The sequence below is a fragment of the Cheilinus undulatus genome, linkage group 18 (assembly GCF_018320785.1).
Source record: "Cheilinus undulatus linkage group 18, ASM1832078v1, whole genome shotgun sequence".
NCBI classification, from domain to species: Eukaryota; Metazoa; Chordata; class Actinopteri; order Labriformes; family Labridae; genus Cheilinus; species Cheilinus undulatus.
This window is the reverse complement of record NC_054882.1, coordinates 31,677,575-31,698,889: the sequence shown is the minus strand read 5'-3', so window position 1 is coordinate 31,698,889 and position 21,315 is coordinate 31,677,575. Positions and strand designations below refer to the sequence as shown.

Sequence of the window (21,315 nt, the reverse complement as noted above, 5' to 3'; positions counted from 1 at the left end):
TTTTTTACCTTACTCCCGAGAAAAATATTTACACATATGGACTCATTTAGAGTGGAGCTGAATATATTTCCTGCTTTCTCGCAAATGTCAGTAAGTTATATGTTACAAGTCTCACATTTTAAGTGTTTCATGTTTAACCAGACCAAACTGTTTGGATTATTATAATACTACTGCTATGATAACTACAATTATTGGCTCGAGGGCATGGAGGCTTCAAACTGAAATATTTCTGCAGGTGTACCATGGATTTTTGGAATGGATGTCCACCTTTGCGAGAGAATATATTCTACTGACTTTGTTGAGGGTTTATGCCCCTGTGCCAGTTATTGTATTTTCAGGTTGTCTGTCCATCATTTCTCCTGTGAACGAGATACCTCAATAACACTTTGAGGGGTTTTCTTCAAACTTTGTTCAAATGTCCATTTTGATTCAAGGATGAACCCATGAGATATTGGAGGTCATAGGTCAATGTTCAAGGTCATTGAGCCTCATGTTTGTCCCTTGCTTGTGAATGCTAAATCTCAAGAAGTAGGGATGCACAGCACTGGATTTTGGCCAATAACAAATAAGCCAGTGTTTACGGATTCATTTTAGCCAACAAGGCTCACCTTAGCAGGTTACACCCCTACCTCAGTCTTCCTACTTCTTAAATCAATAATAATATCTTTAGCTTTTGACACATTTAACTTAAGACTCATCACACCAGACCACAGTTGTCCAAAACAGGCCCATGATCCTGCTCAGACCCTGAAGAAGGCTAGCAATAACTGTATCATCAGCAAATTTTAGAATGTGTCTGTTACTGAAGTTGCTATATCACTCATTAGTATCAGAAATAAAGAGAAGGGGTTGCTGTATGGATGGGCCTTAAAGTGAGAGCTTAAGGAAGACTAAGTTGTTTTCAGTGAGTCTCCAGTTTGCACAACTAAGAACATAAAGATGTAAAAGGAAGGATTTTTTTTTTTTTTGTCCAAAGTACAGTCTACACATGATTAAGTTTTATATTAGTCTTTCTCTTTAACCCTTATGCTCTGCTGAGGTTGATTTAGACCTATTTTCAAACCTTTTTGATAGTAAATATTAGGGGTTGGTTGATATTGTTTTTTCAAGGACAATACTGATACTGGTTTTTAGTAGTTTGTGAGACCTATAACCATTATTTGGAACTGATATGCATTTATTATGGCATGCAAAATGTATATAATGTGGCAACAGTGAAATTGCATGTGAAAAAAGTGATTTAAAATAAATGGCACAGCACAACACAATAGCAGCAGGAAAACAGAAAGTAACTCCATGCTCAAACTGCATCAGTGACACCCAGGCTTAAGTGTTGATTGGCTGGTACTCATATGAAAATTAGCCAATCAGATTGTGATGTATGCAGGTCATTTTGTGAGACTGGGGAGAGTGATAATAAAGTTAGTATAAACCAAGTTGATCCACTGCAGGGCAGAGCCTGGACCGGCTGATAAAGACACTTTGCAAAGTGAGCACACTTGCTTTTTGTCACTGCTATTACAGAAATCAAACTTGAAGAGGAGAGATTACGCCTAAGCTGCAAGTTGGTGACACTGACATATGTGTTTGGCGTTCAGTTGGTAACCTGGCTATTCTTAAAGGTCTGCGGGAAATACTGATGATGGGAGTCATACTGAGTTTTTGTATGCCACATATCATTCTGTCACACTATTTTTCTTTACTTGCCACTGTGACTGGAGGCGTGACAGGCAAAGAGGACGGTGCTAACGTTAGCCAGCTGTAAGCCAGCTTCACATTCAGTTTACTCACTGCTGCTGTGAACAGGCCTGAATAAATAATAGTCTTCTAGACACAGTTATAATTTCATTCAATCTGATGTGATTTTTTTTTTTCCCTTGGAACATCACGTCTCTTCATATTTGTATTGCTTGTGATCTCAAGCTGATGATCTCAAATAGTAACCAATCTTTGATTTCGTGTTTCTTTTAAATTCATCATGCCTGCTCGCATGTTATATTTTGGATCTTATGAAACTAATTTAAATGTTTTATATGCCTTAGTCCTTTCGGGTTACTTTGTTAAACCCTTTTGTTGTTGTAAGTGTTTTTCTTTAAGAACAAGCTTTTTCTTACATTTCACAACCAAAGCATGTCTGTCTTATTTGAAAACATCATATTAGGATAAAGTAATCAGTTGGTAGAAAGAGCAGTTGTTCTGTTTCCAAAGAGGAAGCTTTGATTTATGTTTTTGTCTGCATTTGTTTGTTATTTTGACTCTGTTATAATCATAGGCTTGGACACAGTGATAAGAGGAAAACTAAATTCTTATACTAATCCGATATATTTTTAATATACGGTGTTTAACATTAATTTTAAATAAAATCAAATCCTTTAATCTTAAGGTAATATGATTATAGATGGCTTTGTACGCTTTTCAAAAAAGGGAGGCAATCGGTGGTTTATTTATTAGGCGACAGGTTTTATCATCAGCCAATTTTAAACATTTCACACATGTTTAGCCAGTTTGTGGCAAAATAATTGGATTACAACGTCTGAATTGAACCAGGTAGTATTGTTTAAACCATGGGATCTACCCCCCATGGATAGAGCCCTAAGGACAGTGGTTCCTTCACAGAGAATGAGCTAGACTGCATGTTATGTTTTTCATTTCTTCAAGAGTTCAATCTCTGCTCTCAAATAGCCTGAATTGTGCCTTTTGCATCTTTTGTTTTTCATGTATCAAATCTGTACATTTTCCGCGGGGCTTATCCTATTCATGAAAAAAAAACACATAGATTTGTTTTGGCACACACTGCCTTCAGCAGAGCGGATAAAATCAATTCAGTGAAGAGTCTGTACAGACTCGCATGTCTACACACAAACGCATAAACATTGCAACACATGGACATTGCTTCTTTGGCTCGGTGCTTTTTACCATCTCTCTCTCTCCCTCGGTGTTCGACCAATGCTGTGCTGCAGCTTTCATGCACTACCTTGTTAACTCAAAGTAAGAACATTGAGTACAACACAAGATGTACCAGAGCAGTTTCCTGTTATTGACCACAACTGTGTTTTTAGCCACAATAGCAGCATAGCTGAAGGGATGGCAGTGTTTTTAGGTTCTGCATGTCAGTAGGTCAGTCAACTTCTTTGATCCGAACTGAAATATCATAACAGCTACTGAGTGCATGCAAAGACACAATGTGGTTCCTAAATATAAAATCCCACTGACTTTTTCTCAGCCAGATGTTTTTTTTTAATAGTTAATTGATAATTGAATTTGGTGCATACAGAGCCTAAAAAAAGTATTCATCCCCCTGGATGTTTTACCCTTTTATTGATTTCATAAATCAACCATGGTCAATATAACTTGCCTTTTTTTTACAACAAAACATCTTAAGTGTCAAAGTGAAAACAGATTTCTACAAAGCGATGTCAAACAAAAATATGTATTGTAAAATAAATAATTACATTAATATTCCCCCCTTTTAAAGTGACTGACCTAATTCAACAGAGGTTCAGCCAATTGGTGCTAGTAGTCTCACAATTAGTGGAATGGGGATCACCTCAGCACAGTGACTGTGTCCACAGTGTTTGTAGTATAAAGACACCTGTGTCTGGAAGGTCCACCACAGGTTAGTCAGTGTTCCTGGCTACCATTACACCATGAAAACAAAAGAACACTCCAAACAACTCAGAGAAAAGGTTATTGAAAGTATAAGTCAGGGGATGGAGACAAACACATTTCTAAGGCACTGAACATCCACCGGAGCTCAGTTAAATTCACCATCAAGAAATGGAGGAATAAGGTACACGTGTAAATCTGCCTAGATCAGGCCATCCTCACAAACTTATTGACCATGGAAAACGGAGACTAGTGAGAGAGGCTACCAAGACACCTATGACTACTCTGAAGGAGTTACGACCTTCAACAGCTGAGATGGGAGAAGGAAAGTTACTGTTGAAGAAAGAAAAGAAAAAAGGGACTAGAGTTCGTCAAAAGGCAAGTGGGAGACTCCATGGTCAAGTGGAAGAAAGTTCTTCGGTCTGATGAGACCACCGTGATGCTTTTTTGGCCATCAAACAAGACGCTGTGTTTGGCAGACACCAAACACATCACCACAAACACACCATCTGCGCTATAAAGCATGGAATTGGCAGCATCATGCTGTGGGGATGCTTCTCAGCAGCCAGCCCCACAAGGCTTGTCGAGGTATAGGGTAAAATTAATGTGTCAAAATATCGGAAGATCCTGGTGGACAATCTGATTCAGTCTGCAAGAGAACTACAACTTGTGAGGAGATTTATATTCCAGAAAGACAATGACCCAGAGCATACAGCAAAAGCTACACAGAAATGTTTTAAAGACAAAAAGGTGAATGTTCTGGAGTGGCCGAGTCAAAGCCCAGACCTCAAGCTAACATAGAATTTGTGGCTGGACTTGAAAAGGGTTGTTCATGCCTGATTCCTGTGCAACCTTACAGAGCTCGAGCGTTTTCAAAAAGAAAAATGGGCTGTACATGAAGCTGTACATTGCATTAGAGTCTGCACATTCAAATGCAGAGGTTCGGTTGCTATCTGTTGTTTTTACAACCAACGAGTGGAATGAGTGGCTAAAGTGTTTTAATTAGGGATGCACTGAAAATTCGGCCACTGAAAACTTTTGGCCGAAAATGGCCCAAAAGTGCATTTTCGGTTTTCGGCCGAAAGACTTTTATCACTGAAATAACTAGGCCGAAACATGACGTTGTCATGACGCAAGCAAAAACCATGGCCAGCACACGCTTGGATCAGTGGTTCTCAAATAGGGGTACGTATACGTGAAGGCACTCCAGGGGGTACGTGAGATTTTAATATACATGCCTGCTATTTAAGAAAAATAGTGCCTTTCATTGCACGTCAGGAGCTACACGAGTATATTCTAGAATCACATTCGTGCTGCGAACGTCTGTGGTGTGTTTTCTCTGTCCTCTGATAAACAGTGATATTTATTGAACAAGTTTGTAAGAGGAGGGACTGACTTTTCATTCATTCTATGTCAAATATGATCAATAAGAGTTATAATATTGCACAGCTGAGGCTCGCGGTGAGAGGAGTTAACTCTCTCCACAGCGCACAGACTGGCTCACCTGTTTGTGTTCAAGACTGTCCAGAGGAGTCATGTAGCTGGTTGATCCGCAGCATTTATAAGTTGTTTGTCTGAGGTCAGAGGAGACTGTGTTGGTAAATATTTCACTAAAGTCCCGTTATTTTAGAAACAGTTCCAGCTTCGTTTCGCTCCAACGAGCGCACATGGTGGTGGTAGTGCCGATTTTTAAGGTAGACAGAGGAACAAAAACGTCCTCCTCTCCAACACCACCTGATGTTTGATATCTCCTCATATCTGTCTGTAACACTGCTTGTGTTTTTGCCTCTTTTTTTTAGCCTGGTAGAGAGGGAGACAGGCAGCAGACAGCCCGACATGTCAACATGAGCGCAAATGCGCTACTTAAATATCCGTAGCAATGTTGCGCTGCGAAATGATGTTGCAGGTGAGGAAGCTTGCTTTGACTCGCTACAAGTTCTAAATGAAAATATTTTGTGTAAATAATTTACATGAAAAAATTGCGTATAGAGTGTAAGGACCTTAAGTTTATGAACTGGAGTTCATATTTTGTAGGCTCTTAAATTTAATGACCCTAAAACCCCCTGAGTCTCCCCCATGGCAGAATGGTTTGACCCACACTGGCACATACCTGTCAATCACTGTATTCACAATCACTCCATTCATAAAAATGTTTACAATTTATTGTTTGTGAAGAAATGCTGGTCTATAACTAAGTTCCTGATTTCAGTTTGAGAAGAGAGAAATCTTTTTTTATAACTTGTTTATTATTTACAGGTCTTTAGTCCTTTCTAGCTCTATGTTTTTATTTCCAAATTGTCCCAGAGAGACCACTGCAGCCGAGCAGAGTTTTGCACAGTTCTGGGTTTAAAGCCTTTCCAGTCACTGTTTTCAACAGCTACATTAACTTGAATTCCCACATTTAGAGATGAGAAGATGTGCCATGACTTTAGTCATGCATTTTTAACATTTAAAATGTATGAAAAAAAAATCTAATATTTGTAATTTGAAAGTGTTTTTCAGTTACAAAGTTTGATAAATCAGACAGCTGTCACAGCACTCTATAATGTCTTTCTTTTTGGCCAAAAAGCTTTGCGCTGTTTAGGGGGTACTTGGCTGAAAAAATACTTCGAAGGGGGTACATGACTGAAAAAAGGTTGAGAACCACTGATTTAATCTAAGCATGAGTGGGGTCAAGTTAAACATTTTATTTTGTATTTTATTTTATTTTATATTGTGTATTGTTGGAATGAAGTGCGTAATAAATATTTACATAATTCTGTAATTGATTTATTCTTTGAAGCATTAATATTAATTTTTGCAATTGCAATTGATTTTAGTGAGGTTAGTACACAATCATAGCCATAATTGCAATGGTACTAATAATTGGCATTATAATTTCTTTCGATGTTTCGGTTTTCTGTTTTCAGCCTTGGTTTCCTCATTTTCGGTTTTCGGTTTCGGCCAAGAATTTTCATTTCGGTGCATCCCTAGTTTTAATATTTAGTAACGCAAAAGTACTCTAACGCGTTAGTTTTAGAAGTAGGTAACGCAGTAATGTAACAAGTTACCTTTCTCGGTATATAACACAGTAATGTAACAAGTTAGTTTAAAAAATAACTCTACCAAACACTGGTGGTAGGCTTTAGTAGTGATACACCAATTGTAAAACATAGGGCTGATGGAAATACCAATATTGAATAACTCTGGAGGTGATGGCAGATACTGATGCTGATTTTTTTCCATTGCCTCCCTAGTTGTAACACTCCCTCTTTGCCAAAATTTTCTCTGTTTGACCATGAAAAAGGATCAGACTTGTCTAGTAGATCATATCTTCTGCACAATAATAAATATCCTCTCTAAGTCAGCTGTTACATGTGCTAAATGACAGCATTAAATTGTTAGGACATGACAGATACACATCATAAACTGATATCTGTTCATCCCCGCTTTATTTGCAGATGGCAAATGTTCATCAAAGAGCTGATGCCAATCTTAAACAGTGCTAAACACCCTACTACTTAGTTGTGAAAGCCCTGCCTTGAACTATCTGTGTAAAAGGGGCTGTAAGTATGTCAGTCAGAATAGCTGGTGCACTAAATAACACACAGTTTGAGTGTTGTTCTTATATAAAACAGCTTATGTTTATATGCAGGGAGAAGTCGGCCTCCTGCAGCACCACCCAGCATCACCTGGGGGCCGCCTAGAACAACCTCAGCTGCTCTGTCATTGGTTGGTAAATAGCTCCATGGGAGCAATTGAGGTCAACTAATGAGCATGAGGAAACTTATTGTAATTACAGAAGGAGTGTTTCTCCTACACTCCTGTCCTTACATAAGGGACTACCTCTTGTTCCTATGAGTTTTCTTCATAAAACAATTGATTGACTTAGAATTATCAGTCTTAGTCTGTACAGAACATTTATTTACATCAGTTTTAACATGAAACATAACAACTTAGATGGTGAATGTATTTGGGGGGATGTCCTGATGGACTTCCCTTTCCTTTTTACTCTCTCTCTCCAGCACATATTTTCAATTCTAATCATGTCATCATGACTAAAAGGGTCACCAGTCATGCTTTGAAACAGTTGGAAATTATACCCCAGCAGCTGTGAATTCTATTTTGGTGGCCTACCCAAGTAACACGTGAATGTGAAAAAAACATTGACCTGTATCACAACAGCATCATAAAACAGTAAGATTATTATTTTTTATAGTGTTAATATGACGAACAAATGGAACCAAAACTGAGTCCCAGGCCTGTTTTGATTGGCCGTGACCCACTTGCCTGAGCTTCACAGCCCTCCCCTCTCTCCCTCACCTCTGATCACTCCTCCCTGCCTCTCCTCCTCCTCCTCCTCACTGGAGTTTCACTGATATTCAGTGTCACAATCCTGACACAGCACTTCCTCGGTCCTTCCTCAGTTTCAGCTCGCTCCTGCCCCGGAGCGCTGACTGCCTCTTTTGGACAATGCCCATCCTTGTTTGCATCGCCCCCTTGTTTCGGGAATCCCGGTATTGCTGGTAACCACCGGTGGATCGGGACGATGAGGTCACTGTCTCTGTTTAGCCTGGCCTTGCACCCCCCTAGCACCGACCCTTCTTATAAAACAATGGAAGCTTTCTCTGCATGGGCTGCCAGACAGACAGGCAGGCAGACAAGTTAATTTAAATCCAAGACATCCTGCTACTGACACCTACATGTACTGGGAATTATTGGATACAGTTTTCCAGCCCATAGCTATGCTCTGTCTTGCTCTGCTTACACCAAATTCCTCTTGTTTTTTGATTTGTTTTTACATATAGGGGTTGTCCTGTAGTTTGGCCTAAGAGCAAGGCAGGGAAACACGAACTCTAGCTGTGCATTTACTTTGACACTGCTGTTATGTCATCAGCTTGTTTTTTGTCTACTCACGTTCTGAGTCTGCCAGCAGTGTTTCACTTTCAGAATGAGCTTGGACTCACTCTCACTTTTTCTCTGTTTAAAACTGCAGAAAACCACAGAATGCAAACTCTTGCAAGCAACTTGCAACTTTGTTTTTCAAATATTGTTGCCATCAAGTTAAATTTTCTTCTCTTTTTTTTTTTTTTTTGGAAAAGGAGCAAGTCATGTCCCTCAGCTGCACATGCAATATCACCATTATCCAAAACAATGCTTTAAACATTGTAGAAATGTCGTGATTGAAATTAGCCCTAAGTTTTCTTATTCTCCTCCTCCTCTTTGGCATGAATCTTTTTAAACTAACAAGCACATTAATTTCAAAGTCCTCATTAAACCAGTGATGGGCTTTTTGTTTTTGCTTTGCGTGCTTTATTCCTCCATTATTAAGCTCTCACAGCGTTCATTCTCAAGTGCTCAGCCATCCATTCATCTTGATTATTCCTGACATGTTTCCTACAATTTATTTTGCAGTGTTGTTCACATTAATTATAAGCATTTTATTCCTCGTGCATCAATGAACAGGTTGCACTTATTGGAGGGGAAACTTCTGTTTGGTAGAGAAAACCCACAGTGGGTCACGTATGGTGAGCTCTGCTAACTCAGTCGTGACAGGTGGGTGCATATGACTGTATGCATGGTTGTTTCTGGCCTCAGTCTGTTGATAGGGGATCATGGATTGTTCTGATATGCAACATACATCGAATTGAAAGTTTAATACACACTCACTGGCCACTTATTAAGGTACACCTTGAAGCCCTTTTGCATTCATAGCTGCCTTAATTTTTCACAGCATTGATTCAGAAAGGTGCTGAAAATATTTCTTTAGAGATTGTGGGTTATATTTGTCTTCTCAAAGGTGCTCCACTGGATGAAGATCTGGTGACTGTGGAAGTCATCTGAGTATGGTGAACTCATTGCTATCTTTAAAAGGAACTTGACATGATCTGATGGGTTTATCTTATCTTATATATAAAGTATATTGAACAAGAAAGCTCACTAGATATGTGCATTTTGAGTAAATTTGAACTTATAAATAGGATTAGGTGGTATTTATTTTTCATTACCGTCATACCGTCTCTTTTTACCAGGGCATACGGTATGATGGCCAAGTGTTCAAAAATCACATTATTATTATTATGTGGCACGTGTAAGCAAAGTGAGCAGAGCACCAGGGCTTAAAATAGCATTTATAAGTTAAGTTTTACAGGAGTGCTTGAAGTGTTTTATAGTTAAAGAATTGTTCTCACATGTTATAAGTAAACTGAACTACAAGGACAGACAAGCAAACAAAGTTCCTCTCTTTTTCCTCTCTGTCTATGGCACATATATGCACTCTTTTCATCTTCTCTCCTGTCCTTCCAGATTTAATATAAGAAATGATAATCAACTATTATCATATAGCCAGGCTGTTTAATTGGAGGCCCCAAGGCCAGTTTAGGCCCTCAAAGTCATTATTAGTGGCCTTTTGAGTAGACTACTAATGATTGAAAAAAACATCCACATTTTCTCCCCCTTATTTAATACAATTATGTATGTTTATTTAGTTTGTATGATCATCTATCATATTAATTCCCTAATTTATTGTACCCCTTCATGAATCCAAATGCGTGTATTTTAAGGAAGCTGTTGCTAACATTGACACCACTTTGCTGTGTTAATTGACTAGGTTGTTCTAAGAAAATCCAAAACAGTTTGACTGATTGAAGCTATTGAAATTACTACACAAACTGTATGCCATGCAGGTCTCACAGGCCCTTTATTTGGGATCCTTTTTCAGGAACAGGCCCCCATTCCAAAATAACTGAATAGCTCTGTCATTAGGGGGATGGGAATCACTAGTGTCCGCACGATACAATGTTATCACCATACTTGGGTCACAATTCGATATTATTGCGATAGTGAGTTTTGTGATACCATATATTGCTATTTATTGCAAACTACACCGTTTTTCGAACTGTTTCGCTGATTTGGCATTAGTCTTGCCGTCATGTTTGTCGCCATCAGAAGATGAGTATGTGGTTATGAAAGAATGAGCATCGTCAGCAACAAACTTAGTTAACCTGTGGAAATTAAATGATGCCCTGCTGGTAGTAAGAGGCCCAAAATGTGCCAAGAAAGTTTGCACCATTAAACTACCAGCAGCAGCCAGAACTGTTGAATCAAGGCTGGGTGGATCTATGATTTCATGTTGTTCAATTCTGCCCATTCAAATGTCACAGCAGAAATCAAGACTAATCAGACCAGGTGACATTTTTCCAATCTTCTTTTGACCAATTTTGGTAAAATTGTGTAAACTTTAAACTTGTGTGCAAAAATCCCAGTAGATCAATGATTTCTGAAAAACTCAGACCAGCCCACCCAGCACCAACAACCATGGCACATTCAAATTCACTTAAATCCCCTTTTTTTTCTTATTACGATGCCTGGTTTGAACTCTAGCAAATTGTCTACATACCAAAATGAGCTGAGTTGCTGCCATGTGATTGGCTCTTTTTTAGGAATGTATGATGTGATCAGCATGATATCAGTATTAGTAGATTAAAAGTCATGTCTCAGTATCAGCAGGTATGAACATTTCTGCTAGAGCTGGGCAATTAATAAAAAAATAATCTAAACCTGCCATGTCTATTATTTCAATTTTTTCCCTTGTAATATCTCTCTCTATTTCTAATTTCAGTTGTCTCAATAAATAACCATACATTTTTAATCCCTGCATGTTCCTTTCAGTTATTCGTTTTAAAATCATACAAATATTTACAGAACAAACAGAGTCAGAGGTTGGGGGGTGGAATAATTGTTCAGTAAGGTAAATTCAGAAACTTTGTCATGATGGTCTCAGGGAACCAACATGAAGGAACCAACATGAAAACCTGCTGTTTAATTACAAGAATTGATTTACTAGGGATGCCCTGGTCAGTTGTAGCACAGAAGAGACTTGGTGTTGATTACAATGAAAAAGTTGTTTATAAATCTGTTTTGCTTTGGACTTAAGTGTGTTGGAAATGTGTGCATATTGGATATTGGCAAAAATCCAACACATTGCACCCCTACTGATTATGTTTTCATGTTAATGAGCAGTTGAACAAGTAATATATATGTACTAACTGCATCTTTAACTAGCATTTATATGGCAAAAGAGGTCAGAGAGGTTCCAGACAGAGGATGTCATACTTGGTACTTTTCCACATTAATTTACCAGTAAACCTTCATGTGGTAACAGGAAATCCTCAGCACGGCCCTTTCCTTCTGATCTGGTGAGGGGAAGTAAAGTTAAACTCTTTCTGAGTCTCGTTCTTCTTTCAGGCCAAACCTTTTTCCTCTGCCATGGTTTTCCCAGGCTTGTACTGCTTCAATAGCCTGTTTCCTACATATTAAACCCTGTGGTTCTCAGTTTTAACAACACTTTCTCAAGTGTCACACAGGGTCTCAATGATTGATCACTTCTTTAGAAGTTGTCATCTTAGCATGTAAATTAGAGTGGATATTTGTCTGATTCAAGTGCTGCATGCATTTAAGGCTTGACTTAATATGACTTAATATCTTCAAGCACAACACTATAAAGTGTAAAATATCTTTAACCTCCTGTGTGCAAAAAGTGTGATGCTTTTTAAACTGATAGAACTTTTAACAGACTTCAGACATAAAACAGAATCAAATAAATGATTGTGATGCAAATTAAGGTTACTAATCACTCAGTCTATGATGTTTGGTGTTTAGATCTTATATTCTAACATGAAATAAAAATGAACAAACAGTGTAGTTATATCAGTCCTAATAACTCTTCTCTGTTGTCTACCTCAGCACCTTGTCCAGTGGGATGCAGGGAACCCCGAATGTTTGCTTCAGCTGGTGAAGGAGCTCATCCAGCAGTATCACAACTACCAGTGCCAGCGTCTGCGTGAGAGCTCCAGGCTGCTCTTCGAGTACGATAGCCTACTGGAGGATCCCAACTATGGTCGCAGCATGGAGATTTATGCTGGACGCAAGAACAGCTGGGTAGGAAAATGATAAATGACCTTTTGATTTTAGGGGCACTGTGGCTTCGTGGTAGCGTTGGTTGTCTGTCAATTGGAAGGTTGATGTTCCAAAATCACACTTATTCCCTGACCCTTAATCCCTATATAATTGAACTGTCTTGAGTGGACTATACATAAACTATGTGTCTGAATAAACTAAAGTGAGAAATGCCACTATGATCAGAAGGTTGTACTGATGCAAACAATGCATGTTTATTAGTGAGTCTTTGCCAGATAACTCTGTTGTCTACAGTTTAATTCTGTCCAGTGACCTTTACTGTTTGCCGTGTTTCTTGGTGTGATTGTGCCTGTCCTTGTGTTGCACGTCAATGGTGATATAGAGATTAAACAGTAGTGGGTCGAGGGCACAACCCTGAGGGGTGCCTGTGAAGAACAAGTGCTGCAAGGACAGAACAATGTTTACTCCAACCTTGTAGTGTCCTGCTCAGTAAAATGACCACATCTAAGTGATATCAGACTTTATCAATATGCACTCCTTTTTTGACTTTGCAAGAAAGTTTTAAGCACAAAAAAAAAAAAATCCCAGGACAAACTTTTACAACACTGAAAATCCATAGGTTCAGATATGTGAAATGGGAATAGATAAACTAGAGAATTTAATTTTTATTTCTTATCATCACTGCTTATACATAATATTCTGATCACATAGTGTTGTCATCAACACCAATCATATGTGAGTGAGATCTGCCAATATTAATACTACTCATGTTTTGTGTTTTGTTGCAGTAGCGGGTTAAGCGTTTAGTTTTCTTAGCCTTGTGGTGTACTATGACATCTTACCCTTTGCAGCATAAGCTGATAAAGGGAGCACAAGTCATCCTTATTCAGTGAACACCACACTTTACGGTGTTAAACATTATTGCATTTCATTGCATTATGAAGCTGTCACTATCTGTGATCTACCCGAATGTCCCCTATTTTCTTTCAAAATTAAAGCAGGATTGGATCCAAACAGGAAGTAAAATTACCTTAGTATAACAGCCTGAGGCCTGAGCTTTTTCTTTAGAGAACATTTTTAGATTCTCCCATTTATTTGGGATCAGAAGGACCTAATGAAGTTTAAAAGCTCAGCCTTGTCTTCGAACAGGATCTAGTTTAGACCAAAAATCATGTCCTCAAATATCCTGAAGTTCCTGTTTTTGCAAATAAAATCCAGGTGGTCAGTTTTGGGTTTTCAATCAGTAAGAAATTTTGTCAGTCATTGAAAGAGGTATGGTGGAGTCATTTTGTTGATATACCACAAGGACCTGTTAAGACCAAGCATCAAGAAAATTTCCACCAAAGTTCAGAATTTTGGGTGAAGATAGCCTAGCCGTTGGGTCCCCATGTGCATAGGCAGCCTAGGTTCAGGTGTGGCCCGAGGCTCCTTTTCCACATGTCTCTCCCCCGCTCTCTCATCCTGTTTCCAACTCTATCCACTGTCTTTCTCCTTAAAATAAAAGAAATGAAAAGCCCCCAAAAAGATGTATCTTTTTTTTAAAGTTCTGAATTTATAGAAAATAGTCCTTTCCAAAATCCACAAAAAATCCTTAAAATTTCAAAGAAATGACTGGAAATTCCTGTAAAAACTCTTTTACATATCATGAAGTATCCCACAAATATTCCCCACATTTTTCAGTGAAAGTTTTTCCTAAAGCCTAAGTTTTCCAATTAAAATTCCCTACAAATTCTATGTAAACTCCATAAAATTTTCAAGTAAATTCCCCCTAAATTTTCTAAGCAAATTGCCAAAATTCCATGAAATGGTGGAAAAGTCCCCTACGTCCAAACAGGCCCCTGAATTTTCCATGCCATTTTTTTGAAAATTTTGGTGGACATCCCCCCAAATCCCAAATCAAATTCCTCAAAATTTCAGATTGAATTTCTCAAATTTCCATGAAAATATCCACAAAAATCGAAACACCCCACACACACGCACGCACACAAAAAAGTACAGCAATCAAATTTACCGAAATTACAAATTAAGCATAGCATAAGTTCATGCTGGACACAGTAGTCCAGTGGCCAGCTGATCCTATCAATTACAGCTCTTCCTCTCAACACACCGGTGTATTTAAATATGACCTTCTTCTCACTAATCCCTGCTTGTATCAATACAGATGCATCATGTTCCTGCTGCTACTGCGAGAAAAGCTGAATCTCCTCCACCCCAGCCTCCTCCTTTAAAGCAAAAAGCTTATATTCAGATTCAGATTCATACTACTATCCCCCTCTCATTGGAATTTATAATGATTTTGAGGATTTTAGCACAGCTGCTTCAAGTGGATCAGGATGACTGACCTACAATAGCAGCAGCAGAGGAATTAATGGATTATTTTTCATGCTGGACATCGGCTAGGTGCTGCATTTCAATGGGGACTAACAACAGATGATTGGTTCAGTTATTACAAGTATTGAATTTGATCTACCAATGAAGTAATTTTTAATGAATACTGCTGTTAATGATTGATTTCCATTCAACCAGGGCTTTCTACCTGTCCTTAATTCCCTTTCTGTCTTATTCTATGACCTGTTTGTCGTGTATTTTCTAAAGTTCCTCCCTGCTGTGTCTTGTAATCCAGACAGGAGAGTTTTCAGCACGTTTCCTGCTCAAACTTCCCGTGGACTTCAGCAACATCCCAGTCTACCTTCTCAAGGTAAACGAAAACCCATTTACACACGTACTGATAATAAAAGATTGCACTATTTTCATATTATGTGCACAACTTTAGACCTGCAGACTGTGCTGCATAAGTAGATTTTGATATTAGATACAATGAGATGTTAATAGTGTTCATTTGTTTACATGTGTTTTCTTATGTTTTAAATGTGTGCAACAAGAAGAGTGGATGTGATTATAGTAGTTTATTTAAATGAAGTACATTGTGTTTGTGTGTGTGCATGGCGTGTTTGTGTGTGTATTTCGGTCTTGGGGGCTGTGAGTTGACTAATCAGCAAGCCGTCACTCTCGATCTGCTCTGAGCCGCGTGGTGTCTGGAGGCAGCTCAGCCCGGACTCCTTCTCTCTCTCTCTCTCTCTCTCTCTCTCTCTCTCTCTCTCTCTCTCTCTCTCTCTCTCTCTCTCTCTGTGTCCCTTAGCCCCCTCTCTTTCCCTCTCTGTCGCTCCCCCCGTCTTGCTCTGCCAGCATGCTGGAGGCCCTGGCTCTCTGGCCTTTTCCAGCCCGGCCTCTTGTTTGTGAAAGGAAATGATGGTAAACATAAGGGAAACAGCAGCCATCATCAGCCTCACATCACAGCCTTTGTCCCCATGTCCCTCAGACCTGGAGCACTGAGACTTCTCTCTCTCTCTTCAGGATTTGAGTGGACTTATCCAAAGTCAAATTTATGCTTCATAGCTGCTTATGACAGAATTTCTATTTTTTTTGTCTCTCTACCTGGGTGTTTGGAAGCAGGAAAAGTTTCTACACCCTCCAGGCCTGATGAGAGCTCTATGGCGACATTTTTTTCAAACAAGCATGCTGTCACTTACCGGAGATTTCTTTGAAAAAGCTTTCAAAAGCTCGGCAGTCACAGTGACACAGTTAACCAGTGGGTGGTGGTAGCAGTGTAGCCATTGACACAACGTTGTCAAAGAACTCTCTGTACTATTTAGCGATTTTATTAGAAACCAAATCTTGGATATGGATGTACATTCATGTCACCTTAATCATATCATGTTCCCTCCGTCCTCTGCACACACAAGCAAATGCACACACTTGCAGAGTTGTGCCATATTTGGCAGATAGGGTATACATAGTATCTCCACGGGAGCGCTTGAAGACTAAGGAAGAGTATCGACTGGCAGAGAGGAAAGTAATGAACATCAGCCCACACCTTGTCCACCTACGCTTTACAGAGGAACCGGATTATGCTGCATATAGGCTGGACTCTAAGAACACAAATGTACTGTACGCCAAACGGATGGCCTGAATTTTTTAGTTTGAAAGTTGTCGCACAATTATCTCTGTGTTTCAATGCTGTCTGGAGTCAATTATGTTTATGCACCAAACATTTTTGCACCACTAGTGATTTGATACTGTTCTAGAGCAGTTGAAGTATAATCAATTTGCATCTATTTTTTTCTCATGACTTTGCAGACAGGTACAACCTGCAGATTCTGTAACATTTCAACAACATATGTGACGGATTAGACAATCATAGATGTGTACATTTATATGCCATGACTTGACTGACAGAAATGACAGAATACAAGATGGTACCTTACGTATTTTCACAACTGATATCATGGCATTGGAAGGAAGAGCAGACCACACCCAGAAAGACTTGAGAGGAAAATACTACTTCTACTACTGTACTGTATGTAATCTGGCATGCCAGATACTGTTTCATTTATCCATTGCATGCATATATTTCACATGCAAAGCGTTTTGGAAGGACAGGACTTTTCACAAAATTCTCATCAAGTGATTTGACAAATGTTCCGTTTGTCACATTCATGATGGGCCAGTCAGAGCAAGAGCATTGAAATAGGCTGTACACATGCGCAGCTTCACTTTTAATTTACAAAGTCCGTAGCGTGAAATTTCTGTGCAGCTGTGTCATTGTGTTAGTACCATCTGTTTTCACTATGTGGAGTTTGTTCATGAACAAGCAACTCAGCTCTCAGCCTTTATTGTCATGGTGCCTTCCACGTCTCTCTTGTTGTCATTTACTGAGGAGCTTTATCATTCAAACTAGCATTCCTCAAGGTTTCTTTACCTAAGGGAATACTACCAATTTTCTTTAAATGCACAGTTATGACCTAATGAGGAGAAAAGCGGTTGAAAAGTGTCACCAATATTCATCGGTCTGGTCTGTGTTGTTGTGTAGTCCAGCATGTTCTTTGCCATTCTGTCCTATTGTATTGTTTCACTTTGATGTTTCAGTGAGAAGCAGCGGCCAATGAAACTGATTGGTCAGGTCCGCTCTTAGACCTTGCGCAATCGTTGCAGACTGGAGCTTATGCCATATGTTTTGCAAGGTTACGTGAGATTCATGACCTGTTCTTAAATGGCTGAATTGTTATCATCTGTGTTTTTAAATTGATGACTGCCATGTCCTCATCAGCTTGAAGCTTGTGCACTTTTCTCTTACTTAGCATAAAGACTTTTTTTGTAAGGGCACGAGACTGTAGGGCTGTGTGCAAACACAGAAAGCACACAGGAGTGAGAAGATGAGTAACACAATGTGAGTAGTGTTCATCATTTAAACAAAATTAACTTGTGATTGTAGTTTTTTATTTTTCAAATAAGTGTTAAATGACAAATTCTTACTGAAAGGCTCAGTTTATGATCAGAATTTTACATTTTACTGCAAAGATCAAGCATTACATGATTGAAATAAAAGTTTACTATATCTCATTCATGTTTTTTTACATTTTATTCATTATACAGAAGTGCTACAATGATGAAAATGCAGGTAAATATGATTAAGAATGGCAATATTGTGTCTATTTAAATTTGATGCAAAATTTTGGAGCTTGGCACCATCACTTCAGTCCTATATGTGAGCGTTTTCTTAGGTTTTTTTCTTAACTAAGAGCAAATCACAGACAAGAAAACTTGGGTGAATTTCAGAAGAACATTTGGTGAATAAGGCCCATTGTGTTTGGTATTGAAATAGCTGATAATGAATGTATGTGAGGTTAAGATTAAGGCATAGATTTTCTGATTTTTACTTTTTGCTGCAGTAATACAATAAAAAAAAATCAAGTTTCTCTGTGTGCGCTTCGTGATAGTACCATATACCCCTATGCAGTTCTTTTTTAATGTAATGTGCGACCAGAGCTGTGAATACATTACTTAACCCTAACTTCCTCGATCATATTTCCTCATCGCACAGGTACCTAAAGCAATACAACAGGGCTGTTTACCATCCAAACGCCCACTGAGCCTTCAATAGCTGGTCTTTACGAAAAAGTCAACACTTGAAAAATCAAAAAGGTGATGCTGTTCAGACAGAATAAAAGCCATCAGCCAGGTACTGTAGAGGTAGAGGGCACACTGTTGACCCTGATTTGAATCAACCTCCTCATCAAATCCGTGCATGTCCTTGCTTGAGGAGGGAGGGTTTGGCACTGAAGCGGAAATTTGTTCAGACATCGGCTACTCTGCGCTGCTCGTGAATGCCGAGATGTTGCTGGTGGGCGCAGAGCTGTGGAGGACGACTGTTACCTGGAGCGAGGCATCCGCGTGGTCTGAGCTCACCACAGTGGACATGTTTACCTTCCTGCATGGACTGCCCAGCCTCGGGGAGGGGGGAGGAATGAAAGGTTTATTTATTTAATTCTCTGTTTTAAAGGGGGCAGCTCCGTCATAGTCAAAACGAAAGTGAGGGAAGGACATTGAGAGCAGAGATGAAGGGAAGGATAGTGAAATGCACTCAGATGGATGTTGGCAGATTTCTTCCCCTTTAAAGGGCGTTTGCTCCTCTCAGGCACGGTTTTAGTGTCTCATCCTTTGATCGTACCTTGACCCATGACTTGTCACCCATTTAAAGTTCCTTTTACTCATTGCCTCACATTTAACATTGGCCTTTGACCTCATACTGTTCAGCATTTTCAGTCAGATCAGGGTTTTTCCTGGCTACTCTTACTATGTAAGCACTGTCTTGTATGCATACTGCCTCAACTAAACACATGTAAAGGCAACACACTCTAAAATTAAAGCTATTTTATTAAATATATAAAAGGTTGAGGCTGAATATGATACACAATAAAAGCTAAAGTTTTAATTTAATAGTTTAATGTTCCTTTACCCCATGTCTCTCCTCCACTCTCATCCCCTGTTTCCGACTCTATCCACTGTCCTCCAATATCGAATAACGGCACAAAAAGGCCCAAAAATCAACCTTTAAAAAAAAATGTAAAATTCCAGTTTGCTCCAAAGCTGATTGGAGCCAGCTCTGGGGAAGAACTGACCAGGGGCTGAGTGCAGCAGCTGGGAGTAAATAAAGTCAGTCTTATCTCCAACATCCAACGTAACTATGACTGACTTCGAAGCTAATCATACATGTTTATGTAAACGTTCACCAAGAGGGGAGCGATGCCAAGTAAACACACTTCCCTCCTGTTCTGACTTCTATCACACTATTAACAGAAGATGTAAATGACAAACAAAAGGAAAAGAAGTTTTTCCATGCCTTTTTATGGAACTTTTACTTTACTTTTTTATCTATTAAAGTATGCTGGCATCACATTTCTTACATTTCTGACCATTGTCATTCACAAAACATTGGTTAAGTCAGACTTATTGAAAGTTACTCCTGCTTCATGCTGGGCATAAAAGTTACACCCAGGCGTAACTTAAACAGAGCTCAAACCCAGCGGGTGTACATGGAGCCTAAAGTCAGTCAGAACTTTTAGCTCGAAGTTACACCTAGGAGTACGACCAGCTGGTGCACTCGACCCTAGAGAACTAGTGCTAATGCTACAGATCCAATGTGCATGAGTTGATATTATATAATGGTGATACTAGATCTTCATCGTAGTACTTAAACATTGCAAGTACATTTTTTTGTGCAAGTTAGAAAATACCTTTAAGTTTTCCTAGAATTTTTAGATCACAGCCGCTCTCACAACACCAGTGTATTTCTGTAAATGCAGAAAGAAATGATAAAATTATCAAAGTTTGCCAACGAGGCCCGTGTTGGAACAAATAGACGGTCGCCTCCTTTCAGGAAAAACCCTGCATATCAGTTATAGTTGTTGCAGCACAGCATGCTTTGTTTGCTGGTGTAGTCAGCAGATTATTTTTTTGAAGGTTTTAAGAGATAAATGAACAGCTATTTGACACCCCAGCTTATGTTTTTTGGTATTTCACTGGCCATAAATCGCTAATCTTATCCTGCTTCATGCTGAGCTCCTGAAGCAAGTGAGCAGTCTAATTCTTTGTAATTACAGCCGTGACCTTTTCGTTTAAGTCCTGTCTTGCTTTTCATCTCACCTCGCCGCCCGCCCGCCCGTCTGTCTGTCCATCTTTTCTCTGCAGAGATTGTGCAGGCGGCGTCCCTCTAAACGTCCACGCTGATCTGCATGGAGCGATGCCACATTCGTGACTGAGCCCTCTGCTCTCGCTTCATTTGAGCTTTGTTTCCCCCACAAGCACTGACCCATGTCACCAGCTCCACAGCGATTGTGAGTGTTGTGTTTGTGTATATGTGAGTGTTTATGTGTTCAGAACGAGGGCCCGCCTCAAGCAGCTGTCATCAATAGAAAAGGATATTTCAGGTGACCACAGTCTTGTGGGCTTTGATAGAATGTGGAAAATATGATTATTTAAACATTTTATAACAAACAATCAAAAACATCTCAGGGTGGGCACACATTTCAGCAGCACTTTTTTGGTCCTAAGTTAAATGTCAATATAGCTCTGCTTTAACCTGTTTTATAGAGAGAAGTCATTTCAGGTCAGTGTTTGACTGGTTCAGATGAGCTGAATTCACTGCACCATGAAAAAATAAACCACAGTGAGTTCCTGGTCAGAATTTTGATTTCAGGGTCAGAGGAAGCAACAGACGGTGTGGGCTGTGCTGAACATCTGTAAAACCTTTCTCTCAAGAACGTTAAAGTAAGAGATCAAGTCGTCAAGTTTTTTGTAGTGGTAGTGAGAGGAAAATAAATTAGTCCCATAGCTTCACATTTTGCAGGGAGGATGATCACTACACAGATTCATTTTGGACCAAAATTAAAGATTCTTTTAGAAGTTTAAGCTGGTAACAAAAAGACTAATAACCCTGATGCCTCTGCTACCCCGTGCTAGTCAGGTACCGGT

The 21,315-nt window shown here is 39.2% G+C and overlaps 1 protein-coding gene across 1 annotated transcript in view; it reads left to right on the top strand.

Annotated features, from left to right (window-relative positions):
* The window catches only part of babam2 (BRISC and BRCA1 A complex member 2), a 143,513-nt gene that overhangs the window by 30,144 nt on the left and 92,054 nt on the right, over positions 1–21,315 (top strand). Inside the window, exons 5-6 of the mRNA XM_041813525.1 lie at positions 12,331–12,525; positions 15,128–15,202. Coding sequence (XP_041669459.1) covers positions 12,331–12,525; positions 15,128–15,202 — 270 coding nt within the window. The remainder of the gene's footprint in view (positions 1–12,330; positions 12,526–15,127; positions 15,203–21,315) is intronic.